General features: G+C 37.9%; 1 protein-coding gene and 2 non-coding genes across 8 annotated transcripts in view; 1 reads left to right on the top strand and 2 right to left on the bottom strand.

Moving 5' to 3' along the window:
* Positions 1-14,959, bottom strand: part of atrnl1a (attractin-like 1a) — a 315,774-nt gene that overhangs the window by 231,886 nt on the left and 68,929 nt on the right. For 5 of the 6 annotated variants that reach the window (XR_012372140.1, XM_055170416.2, XM_073873142.1 and 2 more), the window contains exons 8-10: positions 13,084-13,339; positions 11,430-11,613; positions 7,940-8,094 (exon numbers count right to left, since the gene is read on the bottom strand). Coding sequence is in view for 5 of the 6 variants with exons in the window: in XM_055170416.2 (XP_055026391.2) it covers positions 7,940-8,094; positions 11,430-11,613; positions 13,084-13,339 (595 nt within the window). In the remaining variant the exon portion in view is untranslated. Of the gene's footprint in view, positions 1-7,939; positions 8,095-11,429; positions 11,614-13,083; positions 13,340-14,959 lie in introns of those variants that run through there. The other variant, XM_073873145.1, reaches the window with a different exon arrangement.
* trnag-gcc (transfer RNA glycine (anticodon GCC)) lies at positions 11,800-11,870 on the bottom strand. Its single transcript has one exon. It is a non-coding gene; the product is annotated as a tRNA-Gly (tRNA).
* trnag-gcc (transfer RNA glycine (anticodon GCC)) lies at positions 12,081-12,151 on the top strand. The gene has a single exon. It is a non-coding gene; the product is annotated as a tRNA-Gly (tRNA).

Raw genomic sequence — 14,959 nt, 5'->3', positions numbered from 1 at the left:
CTAATTAGCGGTATAAGAGCGGGCGAAACATTGCAAGAGGCTACGCAAATGAAATCTGCTTTCTGTGTCATAGACATAGACAGCTAATGATGCCACTTTCCTCCGAAGCTATGAAAAAACGTAAAATAAAACGTTAATGGAGAGACAGCGACAGCGTAGTTGTGAACAGAAAGTGACGAGGGTTTAGAACAACACAGACAACCTGCCACAGGTGGGACTAATTAAACATTAACTGAACTAACTTAAACTTGAACACGCTATAATGCACAACATGGAGAGAAGGAAATTAATGCCTAATTTAAATAGACCATTCACTAAAAAGTATACACTGTAGGCTGCAAGTGAGGTATATTTTTGAGAAGTGAACAGAATAAATTATAAATGCAGTAATGCTGATTTCATTTTGACATTGTGTTCTCCACTGAACAATTATTTTATAACATGTAACAAAAACTTCTAAATTGATTTAAAGTTAAACAAAGTATACAGTCATCACTCCATTACATTTATTACATACTCTGGTAGGACAGAAAGACTGACCTTTATATATCCAGAGCAGACCCATCTTTATGAGCACTAATAAGAGAGCGCTACAGGAAGTCTGCTGGTGATAAGAAAACAACCCAGTTTGGTGCTTTAATGAATTAATTGAGTGAAATGGGTTTGAGCCAGTGCTTTATTGGTTTGAATGGATGGCTGTCCAAGCAAACTCCTGCAGTCTACACCATGCAATCAGACAAAGTGTATCGAGTGCACAGAGCCAACCCAGACCCAAGCCAAAAAAAGTGACTGCTCCAATCACCCAGGAACCAGAAGAGAACCAACACGATCCCCAGTCTTTATAGATAAGTGTGACAAAATTGTGCAAATATGTTGCATCAGAGGGGCACCAGGTGGAAGTGCTATAGCTGTTTGTCCGCTATTAATAAAGTATGCATTATGGAAGATACAGTGGTGTGAAAAGTGTTTGTCACCATTCAGATTTTTTATGTTTTTGCATGTTTGTTACATTTTATTGTTTCAGATCATCAAACTAATTTAAATAATAATCAAAGATAACACAAGTAAACACAACATGCAGTTTTTAAATGAAGGTTTTTATTATGAATGGAAAACAAAATCCAAACCCACATGGTCATGTGTGAAAAAGTGCTTGCTCCTAAACCTAATAACCAGTGATGAGAGTAACGCGTTATAAAGTAATAATTACAAACTGTAATTCCACTACTTTTAGCAGTAACGAGCATGTAACGAAGTATTTTTTTAAATCAAGTAACGCAATTACAATTACTGAAATTTAAATGAGTTTGTTACTCGCGTTACTCTATTTTGTAAAAAATAGACAACATATCTGACGTTGCAGGACCGTGGTTGGCGGCGCAATGATTCATTACACTTCATCATAGCTGACAGTGCATATAGAATGAACATGAAAAATCGAAACGGGACAACATACCTTTGTTTAAAAATTGTGCGCAAGTCATAATCCATCCGGACTCATGTTTGTAAATTATCTTCGCCAAGCAATCCCGGCATGACATTAACTTGCATTTGTAGTCCATAAAAGTAATAAATCTGAGAAATGTTCATATATTCTTAGCTGTTTACATTGGCCTTTATGGAAGAGAACGATCCGCGATTGTTGTTTCCACTAAAATATTCACACTGCGCTGTACGCCCGTGTTAAAACTCCATAGTATGTGTGAGCTCGCTTTTAGTTTTAGTTTCAGTCTCTCCGTATCCGAAAAAACAATCCACTCGCTCTGTGTCCGTCCGACAAAACAATCCACGTAGCCTACTCCGTTTTCTGATTAAATATCTTCCTTTAATCCTGTGTATCATTTAAATCCAACAGAAAATATATACAAACAGTATATGACCAAAGAGCACAGTCCCTGCCGCGAGCTTCACAAAAAGCTCGAAATGAGAACTGAAATGAGACGGTCTAACCTTCGGAGGACCCATAATTTGCGTCACCTTGCTGCACGCGCACCGCGCCTGTCAGCAGGACACAGCGGAGACGTTTCTAACTTATTAAAATAAATATGAAATCAGAAAAATGATAATTTATTTGAGAAAATATGACATGTTGACACAATTGTCTCCAAATTTTTAAAGAGACACTACACAATTTTAACACATTATATATTTTTGTAAACATGCAGAATATTTGTCTAAATGATCTAAATGATATACATAAATAAAGTAAGTTTACATATTAAGATAATTTCTAACAAAAATATTCAAAGTTTGAATCTAAAGCAAAATAGCCTCCTACAGTATGTGATATATTAGAGTCTTACGTGTAAGATAGCCCATCCATATTATTTTATTGTTTGACTGTTCAGTACTGTTCATATTTACATTTAAAAAGCAGACATAAAAGTAACTTAAAAGTTACTTTTCTTAGTAACTAATTACTTTTGATATACATTAACTGGTACAGTAATTCAGTTACTTTTAAAAGAAGTAACTAGTAACTGTAACTAATTACTAATTTTCGGTAACTTGCCCAACACTGCTAATAACTGGTTGGGCCACCCTAGCAGTAATAACTGTAATCAAGCGTTTGCGATAAATTGCAATGAGTCTACATCGCTGTGGAGGAATTTTGTCACACTTCTCTGCAGAATTGTAACTCAGCACATTGGAGGATTTTCAAGCATTAACCGCATTTTAAGGTCATGACACAGCATCTCATTGACTAGGCCACTCCAAAGTCTTCATTTTGTTTTTCTTCAGCCATTCAGAGGTGGACTTGCTGGTGTGTTTTGGATCATTGTCCTGCTGCCAAGTTCGCTTCAGCTTGAGGTCACGAACAGATGACCGGACATGGTCCTTCAGGATTTTTTGGTAGATAGCAGAATTCATGGTTTCATTTATCAAAGCAAGTCTTTTAGGTCATGAAGAGGCAAAACTGCCTTAGACCATTACACTACCACCACATTTTACTGAAATGCGGTGTTACTTTTACGCTAGACGTAACGGGACACAAACCTTCCAAAAAGTTTAACTTTTGTCTCATCAATCCACAGAGTATTTTCCCCAAAAGTCTTGGGGATCTTCGGGGCAAACAGAGATGAGCCTTTATGTTCTTTTTGTTTAGCAGTGGTTTTCGTCTTGGAACTCTGCCATGCAGGCCATTTTTGACCAGTCTCTTTCTTATGGTGCAGTCATGACTGAGGCAAGTGAGGCCTGCAGTTCTTTGGATGTTGTTTTGGGGTCCTTTGTAACTTCTTGGATGAGTCGTTGCTGCGCTCTTGGGGGTAATTTTGGTCGGCCAGCCCCTCCTGGGAAGGTTCACCACTGTTCCATGTTTTTGCCATTTGTGGATAATGGCTCTCACTGTAGTTCGCTGGAGTCCCAAAGCTTTAGAAATGCATTTTATAGCCTTTTCCAGACTGATAGATCTCAATTACTTTCTCATTTGTTTCTGAATTTCTTTGGATCTCAACATGATGTGTAGCTTTTGCGGCAGGTCCTATTTAACTGATTTCTTGATTGTGAACAGGTGTGGCAGTAATCAGGCCTGGGTGTGGCTAGAGAACCTGAATTCAGTATGATAAGCTACAGTTATGTTTTAACAATACTGGGCGTTATTTAAAAACTGCCTGTTGCATTTACTTGTGTTATCTTTTTATTAATATTTAAATTTGTTTCATGATTTGAAACATTAAAGTGTGACAAACATGCAAAAAACATAAAAATCAGGAAGGAGGCCAACACTTTTTCATACCACTGTAAACGCCAAGAATGGTGTATATGTGTATTTCTAATGGTGTTGTGAGTATAGAGTATTGTGTCGGCAATGCACATACTGATAAATAGATGGTTTCAGTGGCAACAACATTAGCGGCTTTTGCGGCCCAAACTTCTGGTAGACTTCAGTAAAGAATCAATAAAAAGTAGATTATTTCTAATAACAAGCAAAATAAATAACAAGTAAATCAACTTAGTTCAAAACATAGCTGAGGCATATCAACTACTACACTGAGCTAACGTTACTGTGTAAAATGAATGCATACAATGTTAGCTTGATCCTTAAATTCTTGCCTAGCTGCCAAACCTCTCTTTGCACACCAGCCAGACCAATAAACAAACACAGACCGGAAGTTACAGAATTTCGGACCAGGTGCATAACCTTGACATTGTGAGTGTGTCCGATGAAACCGTCTATAGCTTGAATGTATTTTAAGTCGATTTGGATAAAAGCATCTGCCAAGTGCATAAATGTATATAAACATATGTAAACTGGATAGCAGGTGGTTTGTGAATAAGACTGGTTTTGTACTTAAATCCAGTGTTCAAAACTGTATTTACCACTGAAACAATATCAAAAGTATTTGTATGTGCCAGAAATAGGTGGGGCTTAAACCAAAGATTTACCAGATTACACAAGAAGCCTCTTTTAGATATAATTAATTTCCCTTCATAGTTTTAGGTAACAAAAAAGCCTAGTCTAACTCAGAAGATATTAAAAGAATTTTATAAAGAATAAATTTGAATAAAATAAAAATAAATAAAAAATAATTTGTATAAAAATATATAAAATAAATGTAATTATTAAATGTTTATTAAGAAGAAAAAAAAATTCAGGAGCTTATTATGCCTCCTACTATCGGTCAGAAACGTTATCCCCTCTCTCACATTAAACATCACGTCTGCTGTCAATTTGCCTGTGTCTTAATTTTCACGGATCATTTAAAACTATTATGAGCATAATGCAGCTGTACTTGGCTTGCACTGCGCCTTTCCTCAGTTCTCACACGTTCTCCTCTTGCCGTCTTAATTTTCTCCCCCTCCCTTGGATTCACCCCCCTCCCCTTCACCCCAAGATACTGTATAACAGAGTCAAAACACATATTCATAAAAGAGCAGAAAGCCATCTGGCTCACTGGCATTCAACTGCTTTATATGAGGATTTAATGATTGCTAAATATTACTGTCAGCACTGAAAAGAAAACTTTAAATCACTCAGGGATGTTCCTCATATCGTCTAATAGTCACACTAGGCAGAGACATCTCACAAAGTTGCCAATGGACACAGTAAACCAATACTGTGTGCTCCACAATCAACTAGGACAATGCAAACCACAGCCGTAACAACAACCACCACCGTAAAAGTCATCGCTGGTCTCCAGGGAGGGGCTGAAATATGTTGTGTATTTTAATTGGTGTTTAATATTTCAGGATAACTGCAATGTAGAACATGACGTACGCTCTTTGTTCGCTGCATCGGCCCATTATTAACTATTATTTAAAGTGCCATCAGCGTTTATAGTGCCTAACTCTGCAGAAGAAAGTTTTGTGAACTTTCCCAGCCCACAAGCAAAAAAACAAAACAAAATTCACACCAATACTTTTAAAAAGCACTGCTACACAGCACCACCCAGTGAGTACAAAAATTAAATGGGTATACCATGCAGATACCATCATAAACACCTTTACCACCCCCCTCGACAACCTGCACCTGACAGATGCCCACGGTCACACATTACACTATTTTCTAACAGAGGTCAAAGGTTTCAAAAGTAATCCATCATAGGTCTTGCCTTGAGAAAGGTCATGCTGAGGATATTTGAAAAGTTAGGTTTACCCTTTCAACTGTGTGTATACTTATAGATGTGTAAATTATCTTTATAGCTACAGAGGGCAGTATGTTTTTACACAGGGACTCATGTGGTATATGGTCCATAGGCAGCTGTCACCTGATTAGGCTCACTTATTTCATGGTTTGTAGTTTTTGCTAAAATAAAAACCTGATAATTCTATTAGAATGAACTGAGAAATTCACAAGTAAAAAGTAATTTCAATTAAATTTATTTAATGGCACAATCCAGCCACAGGAATTCATATTTTTGTACGAGTAGGCTGATTTGTATTAATTCATATGAAGTGAATTGTACAAATACGTACAAATATTATAAAAAAAAAACAATAACAATAATGACACTCAAAGTATAGTCCCAGCGTCACAGGGGCAAAAGCAAATCGCACAAAAACTTACAAATGTACTTTTGCCTCTATATCGCCATCTCTGTTTGAATCATAAAACTGCATGTTACTTTACATAATTATCAACTGATAACGTCCCACGAAATCCGACCCGACAGCTTAACTTATAAATCATTTATTATTAGCTTTACATTTTGAATGCTGACTGATCGCTTATGTACTTGATTAATATCTTTGTTCATTTTAACAAAAAAGTTACAAAATGCAGATGTAAAAAATGCTTTTACACTTATAAAATAATTATGAATGTGTGTAATTTCTATAATCATACTGACTTGGGTTGGCACAGTGCATTCATTTGCATGTACTGTAAAGAATGTATGGGATTAAATTATGTATTTTTAAAGTACTCACATCTGGAGTTTGTCTATTTTGCAATAAAATGTTGCATATATAAGCATCATAGAAATTTTTACAGAGCCACAGACACTCCCTTTTAAAAACAGAAAGTGAGAGCGATGCGGGATGGCATGCAGACTATTTAGGGGATCTGCCTTGGGAGGTCTTCCGTGAGGATATCACTAAAGATCAGATTACAGACACCACACATGTACCCATCACATCCCGTCTCATTTACATCAGCAATTTTCTGGGAGTTTTTATTATGACTCCAGTAGATGTGCACTGGCTTATCAGCTTTCAATAATGAACTGTCAGCAGTTTGAGTGAAACAATTTATAGTAACTGTATTGCTGAGAGTGCATGCCATCTGATTTTTCAGAACATGACACTGGGTCCATTCATACTCATATCCATACTGTATATGCTGTGAAATATGAGTCTATCAACACACACTTAAAGGGATAGTTCGGCCAAAAACGATATTAAACCCATGATTTACTCACCCCCAGGCTGTCCGAGTTGCGTGTGTCCATCGTTTTTCAGACGAGCACATTTTCGGATGTTTTGGAAAATATTTTAGATATTTCTGTTCATTGGGTGTGATGTTGCGGGGTCCAGGAGTGGTCCGCGACCTTCAAGTCCAAAAAAGTACGTCCATCCTTCACAAATTAAATCCAAATGGCTCCAGGATGATAAACAAAGGTCTTCTGTGGGTAATCCGTGTGGTGTTGTTGTAGAAATATCCATATTTAAAATGTTATTAACTTTATAAACGAGCTTCCGGTAGCGCCGCCATCTTAGACTCAGGAGAGAGGATTAGCGTAGTGTACGCACTTTTCTTAGTGACGTATGACAAATTCGGAGGGCGGGGGCACCGAGCAGCAGCAGAGAAACTCTGTACGCTGCGTAAGCTCTCATCCTGAATGCGCATCACTCCAAAATGGCGGCGCTACCGGAAGCTAGTTTACAAAGTTAATAACATTTTAAATATGGATATTTCTACAACAACACCACACGGATTACCCACAGAAGACCTTTGTTTATCATCCTGGAGCCGTTTGGATTTAATTTTTGAAGGATGGACGCACTTTTTTGGACTTGAAGGTCGTGGACTATTCCTGGACCCCGCAACATTACATTTAATGAACAGAAATATCTAAAATATTTTCTAAAATATCCGAAAATGTGTTTGTCTGAAAAACGATGGACATATGCAACTCGGACAGCTTGGGGGTGAGTAAATCATGGGTTTAATATCGTTTTTGGCCGAACTATCCCTTTAATAAAACCGCAGTGCTGTGGTACAGCAGATAGCAACACATTTCTTTTATTTTTTGTTTTATAGATACGAAATATGCTATTAAGCTTCATTATATGTGAAGTGTATAAATTAAATGTGAAGTGTGAATTGGAAACATACAGTCCACATCTCTATATTGGCAATACTGCAAAATGCTTTTAGTATTTTTTCGTATGTCAATTTTATTATTTTGCATTAAATATATCTTTGCCATCCCACACTTCACCTTTAAAAAGTATTTGTGTAAGAAACCAGAGAGGTGAGATCGCAGGTGGTCCATACCAATGTCATAGGAGAGGAAGTCGGAGGAGAAGCATTTGGCCCCATTGCTGAGCGAGGTGTCATTATGAGTGTTTCCCCCGAACACCAGCAGAACTCCACTGATCAGCACAGCAGAGTGAAGATATCTTGCCAGACCGCTTTGCTTCAGAATAAACCTGGAGAGGTAAAAACACAAGCCATTGGTTTTTGTAATACACTGTGTGCGTGCATGTTAAGCTTACGGGATGAAACAGTTGGCCTGAAGGTCAATCTCCACAGGGTAGGTCAGATACACAGATGGATGACATCACTAATGCTGCACCATTATCTACCCGCACACACACACACAGATTGTTCACATATACATGTGCTGGTCATATAATTAGAATATCATCAAAAAGTTTATTTATTTAACTAATTCCTTTCAAAAAGTGAAACGTGTATATTATATTCATTCATTACACACAGACTGATATATTTCAAATGTTTATTTCTTTTAATTTTGATGATTATAACTGACAACTAAAGAAATCCCAAATTCAGTGTCTCAGAAAATTAGAATATTGTGAAAAGTTTAATTTTGAAGACACCTGGTGCTACACTCCAATCAGCTAATTAACTCAAAACACCTGCAAAGGCCTTTAAATGGTCTCTCAGTCTACACAATCATGGGAAAGACTGCTGACTTGACCAGTGACACCTTGCACAAGACACAAATGGTCATTGCAAAAGAGCCTGGCTGTTCACAGAACTCTGTGTCCAAGCACATTACTAGAGAGGCGAAGGGAAGGAAAAGATGTGGTAGAAAAAAATGTACGTCATATGACATCATTTTCTGTCATGCAATTTTTTCAGATATTTTGAATTGTTCGTAAAACCTACTTTTTCAAACTCGTCCTACAGCTTTTGTCCAATTTGCGTAAAAATTGTTGTGTAGCATAGAGACACTCACGGCAAAAAGTTATGAAATTCCTGTTGATTCGCCAATCCATTTTCGTATACCGCATCAACGTTTTACGTACAACGCGAAAAAACGGATTTGAGGCTGTATCTTCGCCAAAGTTAGGTGTATTGACACGACACTTGGTAGTTTTGATGGCAGTCATGACCTGAGGGTATGTGCACAGTTTCGTTACAGCGCCACCTAGTGTTCACGAGATTCGAAAAATTGCTATTTTTGCTTATAACGACTGCAAACTTGAGTCTAAAATTATGAAAGTGCTATTGTTAGATTCCTTGAGGCATGCCGAGTCACACAATATCAAAAGGTTTTCGGTCTGCTATTTTGGGTGTCGTCCATTTTGAATTTACTTATCAAGTTCAGTATTTCACAAATGCAATGGCGTATCGCTTCGAAACTTGGTATGGTTTATCAGGGACATGTTCTGAAACACCTGCAAACCTTTAGGCCGGTGCCACCTAGTGGTCAAGAAATGTAAAGAAATTAATAAAATGTTTAAAACATACTGTCATACTGTCGTTAGACTTCACTTTATTACAGTGGTTCTCAACTCCAGTCCTCGGGACCCACTGCTCTGCATATTGTGCATGTCTCCCTTATTTAACACACCTGATTCAGATTATCAGCTCGTTAGGATAGATTCCATGAACTGAACTGAGTGTGTCAGATATGAGAGACATCCAAAATGTGCAGAGCAGTGGGTCTCGAGGACTGGAGTTGAGAACCTCTGCTCTATTAAGTCCTTGGCTCATGCTAAGTCCAACAGTACCAAAAATGTCAAAGTCAAACCAACTTTCTGTCCGCCATTTTGAATTACATAGCATACCAACTTTTTCGAACTCCTGCTACAGTGATTGTTTGATTGGCTTTAATTTTGGTACGCACCATCTAACGCACCATCTAGAGACACTCCAGACAAAAAGTTATGGAAAGCTTTTTGATAGACCAATCAGTTATCATATAGCGCATCAAGAAATACGATGGCAAGCACGCCGAAATGGATTCGAGCCTATATCTTCGCAAAACTTTTGCGTATTGACATGAGACTTGGTATATGTCATAACAGACATGAACTCAAGGTGCGTGCAACGTTTTGTCACAGCCCCACCTAGTGGTCATAAGATTTTAAAAATAGTTATTTTTGTTTATAACTACTGTAAACTTGAGTCTAAAATCATGAAGGTGGTCTTGTTAGATTCCTTAAGGCATTCCGAGTCAAACGATACCAAATGGTTTTTGGTCGGCCATTTTGGGTTTCGGACATTTTTTATTTTCTCATTAAGTTCAGTATTGTGGGCGTAACGCTACGAAACTTGGTATGGTTCATCAGCGACATGTTTTGAAAGCCTTGAAACTTTTCGTCGCCCCCTAGTGTTCAAGAGATTTGAGGCTATATCTCCGAATTGCTTTATCGTATTTACACCAAATTTGGTGGGTGTCATTACAAGCATGACCTGAGGCAAAATCCATTGTTTTGGTACAGCGTCACCTAGTGGTGTCAAGATTTGAAAAATAGCTATTTTTGCCATAATCCACTAAAACCTTTATTGTGTTTGTGTGTTTTAAAAATTAAGCACTCTCTGTCACTCTGCATCCGTTCAGCCCTACTCTCTACACTCATACACACTGAGCCCTGTAAGCAGCGCTGTGTTTGATGCATTGTGTATATCTTTCATTTGCTTTGTCATTCACAAGCCACAGAGTGAAAAATGCACAGCCAGGTTTGTGTATGTGTTTGAGCATGATATCCTCAAAGGGTAAGAGAGCTTTTAAAGACAGGTTTCACTGTTAGGCCAACGAAAAACCGCAAAACAGAGAGGCAAAAAAACATTGGGCATGCATTTAAAAAAACATTTCCATCTGCAAGCACAGGAGACATCATATAGATACAAAAGCTTGCTTTGTGCAAGGCAAGCCAACAGCTTTTAAGTGAAGTAGTTTTGAGAGAGAAAATGGAAGAATGTGAGAAATACCTTAAATTAACTTCTAACCCTGCTTCTTGTTTGTGTACCAACACTCTACAAGAATTGATCATATAAGCATTGCTGGTATTGTAGATGAAACCTTACCTGCCATGCAAGATGGTCACCCTAGGTTCATATTTAGGCCATAAGCATTGTGACTCAGTGTCTCATGAGAAACTATCCTAAATGACTGTATTCATAAACAATCTGTTTCTTTGAGTGGTTAGAAGGAGCCAGAAAACAAAACCTTAATTTTACTTTATTCCTCTTGGACTAAAGCTCTAAAGACTCACCCTTAAATTGTACCCATCCTCCTGAGATAACCTGACATTATTTCTATTGTCTCCACCAGTTTATTTGTACATACTCATAATTCAGCCATGTCAAACGGTCTTGATCGGCACAATCATCACGTTAGTAAAGATGGGATTTCTGCTGAGTTGTGAAAGATCTAATGTGTTTCTGAATGGAAATAATCAATGTGGTATTTTTTTGACATGCCAAAAGTTATAGGATGGTTAGTCATAAAAATATATAGCCGTACACACTTTTATTGTACAAAAATGTACAATGTTTAAATACCCACCATGTGCGTGTGTGGACCTGATAGCGGTATAAGTGATCCACTAGGCCGTATTTGTTGGCAGGGAGGGCTTTGTATCCTCCGTGAACATATATGGAATGTGAAGTGCTGTCAAAGACGCTGCTGTAGCCATATCCTCCCTGTACAAGCGCCCCATTCGTCTCTGTTATTGACCAAGAGTTAGTGCCTGAAAAAGTTAGGTTAAACTCTCAAAAGCAGAGCCACATCAGAATCACTGTCACACAGTAATAAAAGAAAGCAAGACACGATTGCTTAAGAAAAAACAAAATTTGTTTGTTATTATTATTTTGAGTGGTCTGACAAAGTTTGATGCAAAACTACAGTTTTTAACAAAACAAAGAAAAGCACAGGTTGCATTGGCCGGGAATCGAACCCGGGCCTCCCGCGTGGCAGGCGAGAATTCTACCACTGAACCACCAATGCTTGCCTAGGTTGAAAGACCTGGGTGACCTCCTGGTCATATGCATCTAAGCCTGAAGATCCTGAATCTCATTCTGAAAGGCAAGTTTGTTTAGTAGAGAAAGTTTCAAAAACTGTGAAAGTGCAAAAGAAACAAAAAGTGACTGGAAAACAAAAAAGATTCATGAAGAGTCATGAAAGTCCCCAGGGGCCCCAAGTAACATTCCTATGTAAGCATTGGTGGTTCAGTGGTAGAATTCTCGCCTGCCACGCGGGAGGCCCGGGTTCGATTCCCGGCCAATGCATCAAAACTTTTCAACAAGACACAAAACTACACACACACATTTACTAGAATATTCAAACTAAAGTGAGCATTTTTGTTTTTATGCTTATGCAAGCTGATCAGAAAGTGTGAAAGTAAATAAAGATGAATGATTTAGACATTAGTAAATAAGACAGTGTGAATACAAAGAATCACAAGGGTCTACCTTTAATTTACTGGAAGACTTGTAATATCAGTTTTCTTAACTTTTTTAGATTAAAAAAAGTTTATATACATACTGATAAATCCTATGTAATGTATATTGCATCACTCCAAGTTCTTTATGTCATATGGGTAGGGTACACTTGACATCATTTTCACCATCTCTAATAAGCTTGTGAATTTATTTAAAGAGAGTTTTAGAGTCTCAAAAGAGCTCAGACACATTAATCATTGTTCAGTCTCAGACAGAAGGTTCAGGTACCACAACTTCTTAATGAATGAGTGTGTGAGTGTGTGTGTGTGTGTGTGCGCACGTGTGTATGTGCATAAAATTCCAGTGTCAGAAAAAGCTAAATATTTCACTTTAATGAGACTAGCCACGTCAACTTATGTCAGACTCCATCATTACATCAGCTACTGTTGGAAAAACTACATATGATACACTGCCATCTGCTGGAAGCCAGAAGAACTTTCTGCAGGTGACACTGCGATAGCAATAAAACCTCATTAGTTTGGATCTGTGATTCTTAGACTTCTTGCCTCCGTGTGTAGTGTGCATCCCCCATGATTTCATGTATTTAAAAAATTTTCATAAAACTGGGTCATCCCTGGAACTAACTCATCCTCCCCCACCCCACCCCCAGTTTGAGAACCACTGGTCTTGATAGACTGTATAATGGAACTGCAAACCCAGTTCATCCAAATATTTTCATCAGTATTTCAATATATGTTACACTTCTATGTAGTACTTACGAATGTTGTACTCCTGGACGTGGCTCAGGTAGCTATAAATGGGTGAATAGCCAAAAAGCACCACCATGATAGGCTCTCCGTATCTATTATCCACAGTGTGCGCACTGTGTCCCTCCACAGCAAAATGTTGGGCCTGCGCCACAGAGTTGGGAGTCCTAAGGGACCAGGATCGACTGAGTATATTAAACACCCACAGTTCGTCTGTGACGTTCCCAGCACCTCCATCCAGCTTCCCACCAAACATGAAGATATCATCCTGCAAAGAGAACACAACATTTTGAAGTTACTTCTGTCCCAGCAATTGAGGCATTACATCACCTCTGGGCAAAAGTTGGACACCAATTTTCCTGCAAATGAGCACATGTTCTCCAGTGTAAACAGGCAATCAATACACTGCATCTAGAAAGGACTCTATAGAGAACACCTTTCAGACTAATGGCACTGCTGCATTTATCTCATTAATCTCTATTTATCTCTTTTGCATTTATCTCTTAAAATCAAACATCACCATTGTCTGACCTTCAGCGTAATATTAAGTGTGTTTAGTATTGCTTTGTGGTATTTGATAACTTTAAACAATAACGATATGTATTTAGATTAGGTCAGTCTTCCCTAATGAACAAACAGCTTAAACCAACCTACACTCTGGGTTAATTGTGACCCATAATGGGTAAATATTGGACAGAACACATGCTGGGTTAAAATTACCCCATGCTTGGTTTTTATGCAACCATAGGGTATAATAACCCAGTAGTTGGGTTAAAAAAACAGCATTGGGTCAATTCTAACCCAGCGGTGTGCTCTGTCCAATATTTACCCATTATGGGTCAAAAATAAGCCAGCCATTTTTAGAGTCTAAGTTGGTTGGCTGGTTTTAGCTGGTCTCCCAGCCTGGCTTTAACTGGTTAAACTGGTGTAGCAAGCTGGTTTTAGAGGGGGTTTTGGTCACTTTAGGGTGGAAGACGAGCCGACCCACCAGCTAAGATCAGCTTTTCGCCATGTCATTTATCTTTTTTACATTTATCTTTACTATTTAGGTGGGCGGCTGGTCTTCCAGCCTGACTATCTAAAACCAGCTAAAACATGACCAAAAGCTAAACCAGCTTAAACCAGGAAGGCAGACATTTGACCAGCTTAGGTTGGTTTTAGCAGTCAGTAGCATTTGTTATCTTTTTAAGACTCAGTAACAACTGTGATTGTAATGTATACCCTGGAGCATCTCACAATGACATATTACCAAACAAACTATCAACTCTAATATTCTCAGAGATTGTTTTATATGTATATGCCTTTTGTGTCTCTACATCTCTTGCTTTCACTAAATAAATATTTAAAGAAATATAAACAGCAGTGCTGTTTATTGTTACATGAGCTGATACCCCATAATACACTTCATTTAAATGAATTAACAATGCCTCTACATTTTCACACATGGCAGATTTAAATGTCTCATATTTCCTTCTTTTGATGGTATAAATATACTTTTAAATATAGCATCGATTGAGAAATCACAGGAACATTATGACATGGATGAATGTACTGTTATACAGTTTTTGTTTGGGATATACTGTATATTAGTATACAGTTTCACTTAAGGCCAAGAGCCAAAAAATGCTTGGTAATATCTTAAAGTTCTGTGATATGCCATACACATGGAAAAACTGTTCAGAATGAAGTCTGGGACCAAAAGGCACCACAGGGAAAGAATTAGAAATCATTCACAAACAGATATCAGAAGTGATGCATGGAAACTGAGCACCTCCTGTAGCTCATGAGGAGATTGCATCTGTCCTAGGGGTTCTCCACAGAAAAACAAGAACAGCAGGAATGGCAAGAAAAGATAAGATCACACATAATCCATATGCATACTTTCCTT

Source organism: Misgurnus anguillicaudatus, chromosome 11, assembly GCF_027580225.2.
Source record: "Misgurnus anguillicaudatus chromosome 11, ASM2758022v2, whole genome shotgun sequence".
Lineage (NCBI taxonomy): Eukaryota > Metazoa > Chordata > Actinopteri > Cypriniformes > Cobitidae > Misgurnus > Misgurnus anguillicaudatus.
The sequence above is the reverse complement of the archived record's forward strand: the minus strand, read 5'-3'. Positions and strand labels throughout refer to the sequence as shown.